The 14,908-nt window shown below is 41.9% G+C and overlaps 1 protein-coding gene across 1 annotated transcript; it reads left to right on the forward strand.

Moving 5' to 3' along the window:
- Nucleotides 1–9,886: 9,886 nt before the first annotated feature.
- Nucleotides 9,887–13,264, forward strand: LOC136063158 (uncharacterized). Its single transcript, XM_065763135.1, has 2 exons — nucleotides 9,887–10,079; nucleotides 12,375–13,264. The coding sequence occupies exons 1-2, from the start codon at nucleotides 9,887–9,889 to the stop codon at nucleotides 13,262–13,264; spliced, it is 1,083 nt and encodes a 360-aa protein (XP_065619207.1).
- Nucleotides 13,265–14,908: the final 1,644 nt, after the last annotated feature.

Genomic DNA, 14,908 nt, shown 5'->3' on the forward strand with positions numbered 1-14,908 from the left:
GAGAATGCTTTGCAGATGGGGTGGCTAAGACTGAAACCACCCTTCGGCTCAAGTTCCTGCAGTGTGCAGGCATTACTGTTCTAGACCTGGCATGAAGCCCTCAGCCAAGCAGGGGTTGATGTCTCATCTGATCTTAGGAGGGAGGAAGGGTATATTACTCCATTGCCATTCGCCGAGGTTGCACCTGCTGCTCCGAGGAGGGGTCCCTCATTACCAGCGGTTGAGAGTCACGATAAGACCGCTGAGGATATCGTAACTGACCAACCTCATCCGAGGAGGTTGAGCCCAGAGAGCGTTGGGGGAGTTATACCCGAGGGTCAGGGAATACCACAAGACGTGGCAAGTCCTCCGGCGGACCTTTCGAGACCAAGCCCTCCGGCGGACCTTTACGAGACCAAGCCCTTAGGCCTTGGCTAAAGCCTTTTGACTTACTTATTGACTTAATTTGCCTACTGAGTCAAGGAGACTAGTATACGACATAGGATAAATTTGTTTTTTTCTCTTTATTTCATTTTGTTTCTTGCCTCAGTGGCATTGTAAGGGAGTTATATACTTTCCGTTTGAACTGAATACTTAATACTTCGCTTCCAACTAATGATATTTTCTTTTGTTTGCTTTACTATTGTATTCTGCTTAATATTCGTACTCTATTCTGGAGTTAGCCTCATGAAACCATCTGTTATCCTTCAAATATGAATCTAAAGACCGTATTATAGCTTGACTCTAAGTGACGCTTTGGCTTTTCTTCAGATAGCTATTTTCTCCATGGGTTCGAGTCTGAGGACCATGCAATACCCTGGTTATGTCTAGTACTTTCATTCTTCTATAAGTATCTAGTTTTCCATAGGTTTGGATCCGAGGACCATGCAATACCTTGGTTCTGTCTAGTACCCAGATATAATGGTGTGTATAGTTTTACCATAGGCTTGGGTCGAGGACCATGCAATACCTTGGTTCTGTCTAGTACCCAGGTATAATGGTGTGTATAGTTTTACCATAGGCTTGGGTCCGAGGACCATGCAATACCTTGGTTCTGTCTACCACTTCTATTTTTCTGTAAGTAGAGGTTTGTCCTCGGATCGCTTTACTGGAGGTGATTCCTCCTTGGGTCAGATTATGATCTTTACACGTGGCGTTGATCTCGCCTCCAGCTCAAGGCCCCATATTTTTCATTTATGGAGCGCCCATTGTCTGTTCGTGTTCCGCGCTTGACGCTTCAGTGCGCGAAACGCGCCTTCATTAATGTCCTCGTAAATTAACACGAGTTCAACGGTCTATGGCCTCCTTGGAAATTGATAGCTTCATTATTAGCCCAGCTGATAATTCTCTTTTCGGACTCTACATGAATTAATTCTCACCAACCCCCACCCCCTATAAAAGGTGGCGAGATGGTTTCTCCATAACCCATGGACCTTTCAACACAAACAGAAAAACAGAACATCTTCTTCCAACTTCCCAAGCCTTTTTAACAACCCCGCCGGAATTGTGACTGGAACTGGCAAAAGTCGGTATGGCCGCAGCCCCCACTGGGCTTTCGGTGCGGCAGAATCTAGGCGTAACCCCGATGGCGCCCTACAAGGTGGCCCGGAGGGATGTTGTTAGAGTACCTAACGTCTTCCTCGGAGCGCACCCCCGACGAAGAAGACGTGCGAATTCACCTCATGGGCGGTGCTCGAGTGTTGCCGTCTCCAACGGCCAACACTCGTGAGGATTGGAGAGAATCAAGGGAACATCATGGGGAAGGTGTCCCGGAGCCCCTGTATCTGCTCCTCTCTTTGTTCCAACTCCGCCTGGCCGAGAAGGGAGTTGTCGGTGGCCTGAAAACATGATGGCCCTCCCCCTTCTCTGCCTTTTGTGTCAAGCTCTCCCATTCTCTTTATACCAATAAAGGACGGCTTGACACTTCCCACCGGCTAGCTTTTTTAGGGCGGCTCCACCTGGGCCTCTGATTGTAGAAATAGCTGGTAGGATTAGCTTGTAAATTTGTGTGTGAAACACACTGCCTGAGCCTCTGATTGTAATTTGTAATGTTTCTGTTTATGAAATAATGATAATATCAAGATTTCTCTCTTCGCTGTCAAATCTTCTATTTTTTCTTTTTTTTTTTTTTTTTTTTTTTCAACCTACTGTAAAACGACTACTTAGAACACTCGCCTGGTGCGCCGGCCAGCACCCTAATCCTCCCCACAGACGGCGCCAATTGTAGGGACTCAGTTTGGATTGACCCTGAGTATGAATGGGTTTTCAGCCCAATCAAGCCCAAACAATAAATTTATAGAGAGTGGGTTAAAGGTTTAGGCGCTGGCCGTCGTTCATCAAGCATGAACTCTCATTTATAAAAAGATACTTAGAGTTTCTTTACAACTGGGAGGATTCTCCTCGGCCATAGGCCGAGGAGGCCTTTTGCTTCTCTTTTTTTCCCCCCCACCTCTTTTTTACTTTACTTGCTTCCCTTATATAGTCTTCATCTTCCTATCTCCTTATTCCATCTGTTGATCATTCATTTGCCTCTCTTCTGGCCATCCGTCCCATCAGAGGCCTTATCAGTACTCGAGTGGTTCACTCTGATCAACATTGTCCTGCTAAAGGGTTATATCCCCATTAATGCGGCCAGGGGGGTTAGGTGAATGCATTAAATGCGAGGGTGACAGCTTACTTTGGGCTTGGTCTTTCCCGAAAATCACCCTTGTCAGGCCGAGGATGAGGAGGTTCTCGGCGTGGACTGGGAAAAGAGGCTTTCCCCAATTTAGTCTTGAATAGTCAGTGTTCCTCGGCATGGGCCTTGGGCCTGCTACCCGATGGGCCGAGGTTGTCAGGCCCACGGGCCCCACATTAATATTTGTGATTGATAAATAATAAAAATAAATTTATTGATGGTTTGTAAATTAATAATATTTGCTCCCCTAAAAAAAAGACATTGTTCTAAATCACAATTCACAACTTCTCACTTAAACAAGTTTTGAACAAAATTGTATCCTAAGTGATGATGCCGAAAATATCAACAGTGAGTTGCCCAATGCTCGTACCCTTGAAGCGACACCTGCACAAAGAAAAGAGGACCTAACAGAGAGCACCGGTGTGGTGCCGGCCAAATACCCTCCGAAGGTCAAGTTAGAACTTCTTTCAACTCTAGAATGCTAGAGAGGGGTTGATTATGCGTACCTCGATTTATGAGGGTATTGGGGCTTTTATAGTAGTGGAGGGTTGACCTTTCTTCCTTGGAGCAGAAGTCTTTTTCATATAGGAATCCTTATGAGCGTAGATTGCGGAGTCCTTTTCCTTATAGGAATTTATCATTGAGCGTGGTGGCCAAGTAAAGGTTTTATTAGAACCGTCAGCCTTTTACCCGTCGGCTTGTCTCGTTCCCTACGTCGATAAAAGGCCGTCAGCCTCTATGAACATAATTTCGAGCTTCTCGGATTTCCCTTACCGTCAGCATGTCTCTTTCCGTCGGCGCATGAGTCCTTAACATCCGTCGTGACTGGCCCGTCAGCCTGAGCATAAACTGATGGGTTAAGCCCATGGTATTGGCCATGATTCTTCCTTATCACTAAGTGTGTTTAAAAAAGTTAGCAAGTAACCATAGCAAGGATTTCCATTAAGATCAAGCACATGTGACAGATTTATGGAGGCTATGTAATGATGGAATAAGTACCTAGTAGTGATGTTATTCAGTGGTGTGACAAGGTACTTTATAGGACATGAAGAACTTGATTTTGGCATCAATTGTCCCCCAAAATTAGGTCTTTTGTCCCGTTAGTTAATTGTTGTATTTTTAAATTGAGGGGACAACTAGGGGCAACAACCCTAACATTGCAATTGCATGAAATTGGTAATGTGATTGATAGTTTGTGGAATGTAATAAATACTAATACGAGAGAGAATCATACATGTCTACCGATCAAAAAAATAAGGACTTTGTTAATATGTGTCGGCCAGCACCTGTTAATGAACTAGCTGTGGTTCATTTATTACCTATTAAAAATCTCATTGCATTGAAAATTGATAAAGTTTTACTTTTCAACTGTAGTTTATTACAAAATAATTTGACTTTCTTTATCTCAACTGACACATATTTAATGCATATTCAATTTTTTCCACATCCCTAAAAAAAAGGGAATAGTTTATTTTCAATTTTATCACATTAACGGGTGCTGTACAACACCCATTAATAGCACCCTAAAAAATAATACTCGTGAGAATGCAACCATGTCATTCAAAGACGGATTGAACATCAAAAGCCTTAGGGTTCAATGATCGAAGAGTGCTCAATTACTAAACATCCATTACGAGGAAAACGAGCCTTCAATGAAATTTAGGTTGCCATGTACTTTGAGTTAATGGACTTCGCTGGATGTGATAAATATTGGTATGAGAGAGAATCGGTGATACTCAATGAATACATCTTTTATGGCATGTTTGGATGTTTAAAAAAGGAGGGGGAGTAGAGTAGAGGGAGGGAGAGTAATGCAATTACCTTGTTTGGAAGTTTTTTAAAGAATGAGGGGGAGGGGTTTGGAGGAGTTTGGAGGGGTTTGGACTCCCTCTAGCCCCCCAATTTTAATTCCCCCAAATTGGAGAGATTTGGAGGGGGAGTAGAGTACATAAACTATTTACCAAGTAAATTACCTAATTTACCCTTATTATATTAACAAAATTACACAAGGGGAATGATTTTTTTTTTTTTTTTTTTTTTTTTTTTTGGTGGTTGGACTGGTTCAAAACCGTTAAGTAGCAATCTAGCATCTTAGGGCCAACCATACAATTTGAGTCTTGAAGCGATGGACTAAGCCTAGAGGCATGTTTGCAGCATTTGGGGCCATCAACATTTTCAAGGGACTTCTCTGAATAATATCATAGACGGGAGATTACACACACCACGTGAATAATAAGTTATTTTATTTTATTTTATTTTTTTGCCTAAATGCAAAATGCATCTTCTAAATTTTACCAGAATTCATTTTAGTCTTATAACTTTGCATACTTTTGTAGTCTTCCAACTTATTTAATTAATAAATTTATTATTTAATTGTTGAACACTTTTAGAAAAATAAAAATAAAACAAGAAAAGAAGCTAGTTTCATGGCCAAATTTACCATTTAACACCATTTTAGGAACAATTTCATTAGTTAGCAAGTTTTCAAAACATATTACTATGTTAGCATACTAGTGTCTTGAGTCTCTTAAACTTGAGTTCACTGTAGCAACTCAAGCCAAAGAGACTCGAGTTCTATGTGCTGGTAGAACTGAGGTGGATTTAATATCCATGTGGAATTCGAGTTTTAGACACTCGAGTTCCTTTCTTGTTCTTCCTTCTCCTGTTCTTTCTTTTCTTCCTTTGTTCTTCTTTCTCTAGACCTTTCTCTAGACTCAAATAAAAACAACCCCACAGATTCATAATATCTTTGCATGGAGCATAAACCCAAACCCAAAAATCACGATCTCGACACCAAAGTGACTCTCTTAGCTTTGCACTAGAGCAGCTTGGGTTTGTTGTTTCTCTTTGGTATTGTTGCTTGGTTTTATTGTTTTTTGGGTCTGTTGTCTCTTGTGGTATTGCTACTTGGTTTTGTTGTTTTTTGTTTTCTGGGTTTGTTGTCTCCGAAAGTAGGTTTGGCATTTTGAGTGTTAGAGAGATCAATTAGATGCAAGTGTTTGGGTTTAGGTTTAGAGAAGAAGTAGAGGCTGAGGTTGAGAAGCCACCCTCATAGTGGTGGTGGCTAGGCTTTGTGATGGGCTAGGAGGTTGTGCCTTATTTAGATCAGAAAGATTAGATCAAGGTCTAGAAGGAGATAGACTCAAATCGGAGAGAGAAGAAAGGGTTGAGTGATGTAGGGTGATGGTGCCAAAAAATCGTCAGTAAGTTACGCAGTCCTCACGTGCTTTAGACAAAACCTGTGAAACAGAGACAAAGAAAACCCTACAGAAAGCACCAATGTGGTACCAGCCAAATACCCTCCGAAGGTTAAGCTAGAGAAAATTTCTACAACTCTAGAGTGCCAAAGTTGTGAAAAATTATGCGTACCTTGATTTTTGAGGGCTTTGGGGTTTTATAGTAGTGTAGAGCTAACCTTCATTTCTTGGTGAAGAATGTCTTTCCATGTAGAGAATGTTAAGATGAACCCAATGCCTCTTATTCTGAAAGGGTTCCGTCTGTTAACTCACCTTCCGAGGAGGAGGATGAGGATTCGGACGTGGATGGGTCAGAGAATGGTACAAATGGAGACTTAGACGGCGAGGAGAAAGTTGAATCTCTTATTAGGTCTATCATTGGCCCTAATGGCCTTAGGAATTTCATTCTTCTCCTCATGTGGATGGTTAACGATTTTAACTCGACCATTAAAAGAAAACACTTTGACACTTTACAGGAGAGATATCAGATTCCTGCCGACATCCCCATCCATCTGCCTTTTAAGTTTGAAAAGTGCTATTACCATGGTGCTGATGACATCGAGGTGTATGAGCAAATGTTCAATGCAGGATTTAGACTGCCTTTGAGTGCTCTCCACCGTCACTTACTCCAATACCTAGGACTAGCCATCACCTAGATTGCTCTGAATGCTTGGAGAATCTTCCTTGCTGCGGAGGTGTTGTACGGGGTTCTAAGTAAAGGGAGGCGTCAACTAACTGTGGAGGAGTTCTTCCATTGTTACCGTCCTTCTGAGATAGTCAAGTCTAAGGGCATTTACAGTTTCCTACCAAGGAAACCATCACTCGGGCTAGTGTATAAGACCCCTGATTCCAACCGAAACTAGAAGAACCGATACTTCTTCATCTAGGGAGACAACTGGATGTGCCACCCTGATGAACGTGACAACATGCCCCTTGTTGATAGAACTTAGGGTATAATGACTCCATCTGGTAGGTGTTCATTTGCTTAAATTTGCTCATTTATTTATTTTGTCCATTTTACTTGTTAGTCTAACCATTTTTTGTTGCAGCTCAAGACCGTCCAGAGGTTAACCTTGAACAGTGGAGCTTTTTGGAGAAAATCTTCAAAATTTCACTAAAGGAGAGGACATGGAAGAAGCTCGTCACTTTGGACACTCAGTACTAGTACTGTAAGGGTCCCAAGCTTACAGATACTGCCCGTCGTTACGACACAATTGCACGCCAATGTGAGTCCATCGCTTATTCCTTACCCATCCCTACCAAAGGGACTGGTCCAATCAAGCCGTTCATTAAGCGGAAGACAACGGACAAGGTCGACCATCCTCCGAATAAGCCAAAGGTGGTGATTACTCCAACCGTTGGGGAGACCCTTCCGTCTACCAAGCTGCCTCCTCCACCCCGTCATGGGACTGGGAAAGGTTTAATGACGGCCAAAGGCCCCGTCATTGGGCAGCGCCTCCCTTCCTCCACGAGGACTCACGATATGCCATAATGTAACTCTCATCCATCATCAAGGACGATGATTATGAGGACTTGGGCAACCATGCAACTAAGGCCATAAGTGAGACGGGACTTTTTAGCATGGCTCAGGTGTGTAATCGTCCTCTTTCCCTTCCATTTCTCAGTTACCTTTATTTCTAAGCTTGTTTTGATTCTCGCAGAGGGTGATGATAATGAAGGGCTTGATGGACCGTTGCATGGCTCGAGAGAAGCTAGTTGACCGTCTGAAGGAGAGGGTTGAGTCCACAGAGACGAGGCTGTATAAGCTCGAGGCCTGGAGGGAGGTGCAGATCAAGAAGCTAGACATTACAAAGAAGGCCCTAGAGGAGCCAGTATGCAAAGGTGCTAAAGAAGGTTCTTAAGGACAAGGAGGGGGGGATCTCCGCATTAAGGAAACAAGTCCTTCGGGCTAAGGAGGACGGGAAAATGGAGTTTCGTAACTCCGACGCCTTCCTTTACAAGCTTCATGGCTGTTATACTGACGGTCTTAATGAGTGCCTCCATCAGGTCAAGGCTCTCTCCCTTAACCTAGACATGTCTCAGATCTCCATTGATATCGTAGCCTAGACCCCAACCAGATCCATCGAGCCTGAAGGTACCGATGAGCTATTTTAGGTTGACCCCACTCCTAATGCTCAAGGTGACGAAGAGGCCGCTCTACAATATGAAAAGGTTAAATCGATCGAGGATGAGAACCTTTCTCTTGAGGAGGCCAAATATAATCATGTAGATGCCTTAAAACTATACGTTATTAATTAAAAAAGAAAAGTTTCTTCTAGCTAGAAAATAGGAATGGAATTTTCAATCTTTAAAGTTTTAAGTGTCACTGTTTGAATGCTCCACCTTTTAAGGAAGATTGCATAAATTTCTTCTTCAGCACATGTAAACTTAGACCTTTTAACTCATTGTCTTACACTAAGTTCATTAAGAACCACATGAACTAAAATGATGTCTACTCCCTTGATGCTTAACTACATCCAAATAACATTCAAAATTGAATAAGAATGAAAAGATTAATATCTTTTTTTGGGGGGGGGGGACTCCTCCATGTACTCATTACCTGTCTGAGTACCCTGCCTGCAATCCTGGTACTGTCTGAACAACTCCTGCTGGTAATCGGGTGGTAAGAACCGATCTGCCATTAACCTTTTCATCCTCCTCTATGAACGTATTGGAAGCTTTCATTCCCGAGTACGGTTTAATTGAACACGATCCTACCAGGCAGATGCTCCTCCCTTCAATTTGTAAGCCACCAAACACACCTGTTTGTCTTCTGCTGTACCCATATAGTCGAAAAACTTTTCAACCTCACTGACCCAATCCAGATACTCTTCAATGGAGACATTACCATTAAAAGATGGTAACTCTATTTTCATCCGATAGTCCCTCTGCTCCTGATAATCTCGACCATTATCCCTTGCGGGACCACGATGATTTCCAAGGACTCTCTCTGCATACTCCTCATCTTCACTGTCTTCTTCTTGTAGTCTTGCTGCCTGTTCCGGTTTGGACCACGATAGGGAGGGCCACGCACTCGGTTATCACGTCGCTCTTCATCAACACGATTAGGGTTTTGGTTAAGCAAAGTGGCAAGTGCTGCTTGAATCTGGTCCAGAGTCTGTTAGGTAGAATCACAAAATTGTTGATTTTCATCACGAAAATCAAGGAACTCAGCCTAGTGAAGACTGGGTTATTGACGTCGTCACCCACGTCATTGTTATGGTGGTCACCGTCTCGCCGGTTAGCCATCAGACCAGGGTAAATCAAGGCTCTGATACCAACTAATGTCGCGGAAGCCTGAAGAGAAGCACACACGATGCTCTCTTGATGAAACAGAAACTAAACTGTTAGTTTCTGGTAGTAAACCTCGAATCCACGAGGGGTTTCCCTGAATCCACAAGGAGATAAAACTGGAATCCACCAGAAGAGAAAATTGACAAAATGTCTGTGTTTATTGATAATAGTCTGATTTGCCTCTGACGGCTACAAAACATATAAATACTGAGCAAAAACGTTTAAAACCCTAATTTGCACTAATTAAATGATTAGGTGACCAAATTACCGAATTTTACCAAAAATGACAAAATTGAGTTAAACGCAGAATCATAAACTACTGACCTTAAGGGTCGTCCCAAAACAGGGACCTTATTCTGACTTTTAAACTAAAAGTTATTAAGGAAAAAAAAAATTATTATAAATAGCAAAAATATTGTTTTCGGGGCCTTAACGAAAGAATTTGCCTAAAATTTGCCGACGTTCATGGCAGTTGTCATGAATCTGGATCATAACGCCGTTTCCCTTCAACCTGCCAAATTTCATGCAATTCTGACACTGTTACCTCTAATGGCCCCTACTGGCACCCCCCTTTGATCTTGCGTTGTGACCTCCTGCGCCCTTACTGCTCCAAGAAGGCATGTGCTGTCTGTTCTACATCACCTTGAAATATAGGACAATGTGCGGTCGCTATTGCAAATGACAGTAAACAGTTCAGTCGATGGTGAAGTACATAGCAAATAACGGTTATGATTGTTGTTCTTATGATTTAACTCGGTTGAGGCGTGCGCTAATGAAAATGGGGCTGGTGATTGTGGAATACCCAGATTTAGAAACGCACCTGAATCGGATTAAGGATTTCACTGAAAGCCAAGTCAGCATGTCGAATACTACGTCGTCCGGGATACACGACCGTATTGTCTTCTGAAGCTGAGACATCGGTGGTTTGATTGTGAACTGGAAGATTAACGTTTGCGGCCAGAAAGGGGAAGTATAAAGAGTTTAAAGACCTTGCTACTTTGGAATGGAAGCCCCACGTGTGACGTGTATACTAAACTGAAACTAGGCCCAGATTTGCCGCGTAACACCATTTTTTGCCTATTATTTTTAAACATACTGGTTCGTTAGCATCGATTTAAAACTTATTAACAAACTAACATCTCAAGAGCACTCACAATAAAAATGTCTAAGTTATTTTAGAATCTCAACCACACAAAAAAGCCCTCCAATAAAGTTGCTATAGTTAAATTATTTAGCTATATTTTAGCTTTCATGCTACAATGAGTTGTTATTGATAATAGCTTGCTATAGCATGAAGGTAAACATAAAAATCTTTTTTTTATTCCCTCATTTCTCATGAAAATATACAATTGCTCCTCTCTTCTCTCTCACTTCTCTATTTTGTTCTCTCTTTTCTCTCTTCTCCCGTCGGTGGTTCGTGGGTATTAGCATGGACACGATTAGTTCGTGGGTCAATTTGTGGGTCCAATTGCTTCGTGGGTATCAGTGTGGTTCATGGGTCCGTGGGTATCAGTGTGGTTCGTGGGTATCAGCGTGGGTTGATTTGTTTGATTTCTGTTAAGTTGTGCTGTGGTTTAATTTTTGATTTGGTTCGATTGTTTTACTTTGTTTTTTTTTTTTTGTTTTGTTTTGTTTTTGTTTTGTTTGTTTTTTTTTTTTTTTTTTTTTGGGCTAGGGTTGGTGGTTGTAGGTAAAGAAGTGGAAGAGGAAGGTTATTGGGGGTTGGATATTTTTTTTTTCCTGTTGCTGTGGTTTGTGGTTGTGGCTGGTGGGGCGACGATGGAGGAGGTGGAGGTGGCTGATGTTGTTATGTTGGTTTTTGTGGTCTTTGTTTATTATTATTTTAATGAGTTATTTATATATTTTTAAATGAGTTGCTAAAAATATAGAGTCTTTGATATTGAGTATATTGTAAAGTGAGTTGTTAAAATAGATAAAGTTATTTTATTTGTTAAAAATGATAATTTTTAGCTTTCTTACTATGAATGCTCTAAGTCTCTTAAACTCAAGTTTGTTGTAGCAATTCAAGTCGTAGACACTCTTTAATCTTAGAACCTTCGGACCACCATGACCAAATCTCCATGGCTCTCCTTCTTTGATCACCACCACTACCTCAAGTGGTGGTTCACTTCTCCAACTCATCCTCCTCTCCTTATGATAGGGATAAATCCCAAGGCAGATAGATCGAATCAACAGAGTTAGTTATAAGCGACGATGTTGCCAAAAGAGATGGTCTAAATGGCCTAATAGTCAAAGAACTAGTAGAGGGAATCATATTTCAGACAGAAAGGTAGAGAGACGGATAGGCTCTTTGAAGTGGACTGACTCAAGCAAGATGGACGGACTCTTTGTAGTGGAAAAATTCCAATGAGATGAACAGACGCAAGGGAAATGGGTAGCAAAGCCACGTGGCACCTACATGGCCTAAGTGGTCTCCAAGAAACCTAATATGGAAATGTCTTGTATCCCACAATTAACCCTAATCAAAGGAATCTCTACAAGGAAAGGATCCTGCAAAATATGTGTATTAATGAGGATCTTCCCTACAAGGAAAGACCTTCTCCACAAAGAAATGAAGGTCAACTCTACACTACTATAAAAACCCCAAAGCCTTCACAAATCAAGATACACGTAATTTTTCCTAGCTCTGGCACTCTAGAGTTGTAGAAATTCTCTCTAACTTAACCTTTGGAGGGTAATTGGCTGGTACCACATCGATGCTCTCTATAGGGTTTTCTTCGTCTTTTTTTCACAGGTTTTGTCTAGAGCACATAAGGACTGCGCAACTTACTGAAGATTTTTTGCATCATTAGTTGGTACCGTCTGTGGGAAAGAACAAGATCTTAGTAGAAGACATACCTATCACTTCCTAGACAAAGAGTTGTATGGTACTTACTCACTCGATGACAACCAACAATAACCAAGGAGATGAACCACACACCACTGCCCTCGAAAGGTAGGTTCAGACTCTCGTCGTAGCTAGTTTATGCTTATCTATGGACAAAATGATGTTTGGTTTTCCTATAGGGCTTGAAGGCCTTATATGGAATTCTTGGTTTAACTATATTTTCTTGCAAGATATTCACACAATATAAATTTAATTGTTCATGCCTATTTCACTTAAGTGTCCTTTCTCCTTTGATTTTAACTTAGCTCTTTATCAATGTTGATTCTTTGTCATTTTTTAGGGATATGCCTTGATTNGTACAAGATAGGTTGGATCAAGAAAGGTACGGAAACTCTTGTTACTCAACAATGTCGTGTTACTTTTTCTATGGGTAAATATTATGTAGATGAAGTAGTTTGTGATGTTGTTGAAATGGATGCATGTCATTTAATATTGGGTAGACCTTGGCAGTATGATGTAGATGCTACTCATAAGTGTAAGGATAATGTGTATATGTTTTTTAAGAATGGCAGAAAAATTGTCCTTGGTCCTATTAAGGAAGGCAGTAGACCCAAAGCTTCTAAAGTGGAGGGGAAGCCAGCACTCCTTATAGTGAACAATGAAGATGAGTTTGATAGGAATTGTATGGAGTTGAAACAGGTATACGCTGTAGTAGTGACAGATGGTGAGCCTAAGAAGGTTGCTGAGATACCTGAGGCGATTCAGCCATTGATCAAGGAGTTTGAAGAGCTTTTTCCAGAAGAGCTACCTGCAGGTTTACCACTGATGCGTGACATCCAACATTGCATTGATTTAGCTCATGGAGCTAGTCTACCAAATCTGCCACATTACAGGATGAATCCTCAAGAGGGTCAGATTCTACAGGGGCAGGTAGATGAGCTTTTGAGCAAGGGGCAAATCAGCGAGAGTATGAGTCCATGTGCAGTACCGGCATTGTTAATACCAAAGAAGGATGGGAGCTGGCGTATGTGTGTGGATAGTCGAGCCATCAACAAGATCACAGTCAAGTATCGATTTCCTATTCCACGACTAGATGACATGTTTTATATGCTGAGTGGGTCCAAGTGTTACACTAAGCTGGATCTCAAGAGTGGGTATCACCAGATTCAGATCCAACCTGGAAATGAGTGGAAGACGGCTTTTAAGACAAAGGAGGGGTTGTATGAGTGAATGGTAATGTCTTTCAGATTGTTTAATGCTCCCAGCACTTTCAAGAGACTTATGAATCAGGTACTGAAACCATTTATTGGAAAGTTTGTGGTAGTTTATTTTGACGACATCTTGATTTACCGTAAGACAGAAGCAGCCCACTATAATCATGTGCGAGAAGTATTAGCGGTGTTGCAGGCCAATGAGTTGCATATCAACTTGAAGAAGTGCAGCTTCTTGACTGATAAGTTTCTGTTCTTAGGGTATGTGGTCAGTGCGGATGGGATTCATGTTGATGAGGATAAGGTCCGTGCAATCAGAGAGTGGCCAACCCTAATGACAGTGAGTGATATGTGAAGCTTCCATGGGCTAGCAACCCTCTACCGGCAGTTCGTTCGAGATTTCAGTAGCATAGTAGCCCCCTATCACTGAGTGTCTGAAGAAAGGAAAGTTCTTATGGGGGAAAGAGGCAGAACAAAGCTTTGCCTTAATCAAGGAAAAGTTGAGCACAGACCCGGTTTTGGCATTACCTAACTTTGATAAGGTGTTTCAGGTGGAGTGTGATGCATCTGTGGTCGGGATAGGCACTGTTCTTTCACAAGACAACAGACCAGTAGCATTCTTCAGTGAGAAAGTTTGTGAAGCTCGAAGTAAATGGTCAGCCTATATACTGGAGTTCTTTGCTGTAGTACGGACTCTTAAGCATTGGGAGCACTACTTGATTCAGAGGGAGTTTGTATTATACACGGATCATCAGGCATTAAAGCACATCAACAGTCAAGTTAGCATTAATAGGATGCATGCTCGGTGGGTAGCTTATATACAGCGCGTTCATTTCACTTTGAAGCACAAGTCTGGTGTCACCAATAAGGTGGCTGATGCACTCAGCAGGCGAGCATCGTTGTTGACCACCCTACGTACTGAAGTTGTAGGGTTTGATTGCCTCAAGGAGCTGTACGAGAATGACGAGGATTTTGGTGATATTTGGGGTAAGTGTCAACAAACTCATACTGCTATCAATAATATGTACATCCAGGATGGTTTTCTTTTTCGGGGTAACCAATTATGCATCCCTAAAAGTTCATTGAGGGAGCAGATTATTAGGGAGCTGCATGGTGGAGGTTTGGGTGGACATATGGGTAGAGACAAGACTATAGCACTGGTGGAAGAGAGGTATTATTGGCCACAACTCAAGAGAGATGTTGGCAATCATGTGAGGAAGTGTCCAATCTGCCAAACTGCTAAGGGACAATCTCAGAATACTGGTTTATATATGCCTTTGCCAGTTCCACAAGCACCATGGGAAGATCTGTCTATGGACTTTATACTGGGTCTTCCTCGAACCCAGCGAGGTATGGATTCTGTTTTTGTTGTGGTTGACAGGTACTCCAAGATGTCCCATTTCATAGCATGTAAGAAGACTTCAGATGCTACTCGAGTGGCCAATCTGTTCTTTAAAGAAGTTGTGCGTTTGCATGGAGTGCCAAAGTCCATCACCTCTGACCGGGATACCAAGTTCATTAGTCACTTCTGGCAAACTTTGTGGAAGCATTTTGACACTTCCTTGAATTATAGCAGCACTAGTCATCCACAGATTGATGGCCAGATAGAAGTGGTTAATCGTACTTTGGGGAATCTGATTCAGTGTATCTCAGGTGAGAAGCC

Source organism: Quercus suber, unplaced genomic scaffold (genome assembly GCF_002906115.3).
Source record: "Quercus suber isolate HL8 unplaced genomic scaffold, Cork oak 2.0 scaffold_493, whole genome shotgun sequence".
In the NCBI taxonomy this organism is placed as follows: Eukaryota; Viridiplantae; Streptophyta; class Magnoliopsida; order Fagales; family Fagaceae; genus Quercus; species Quercus suber.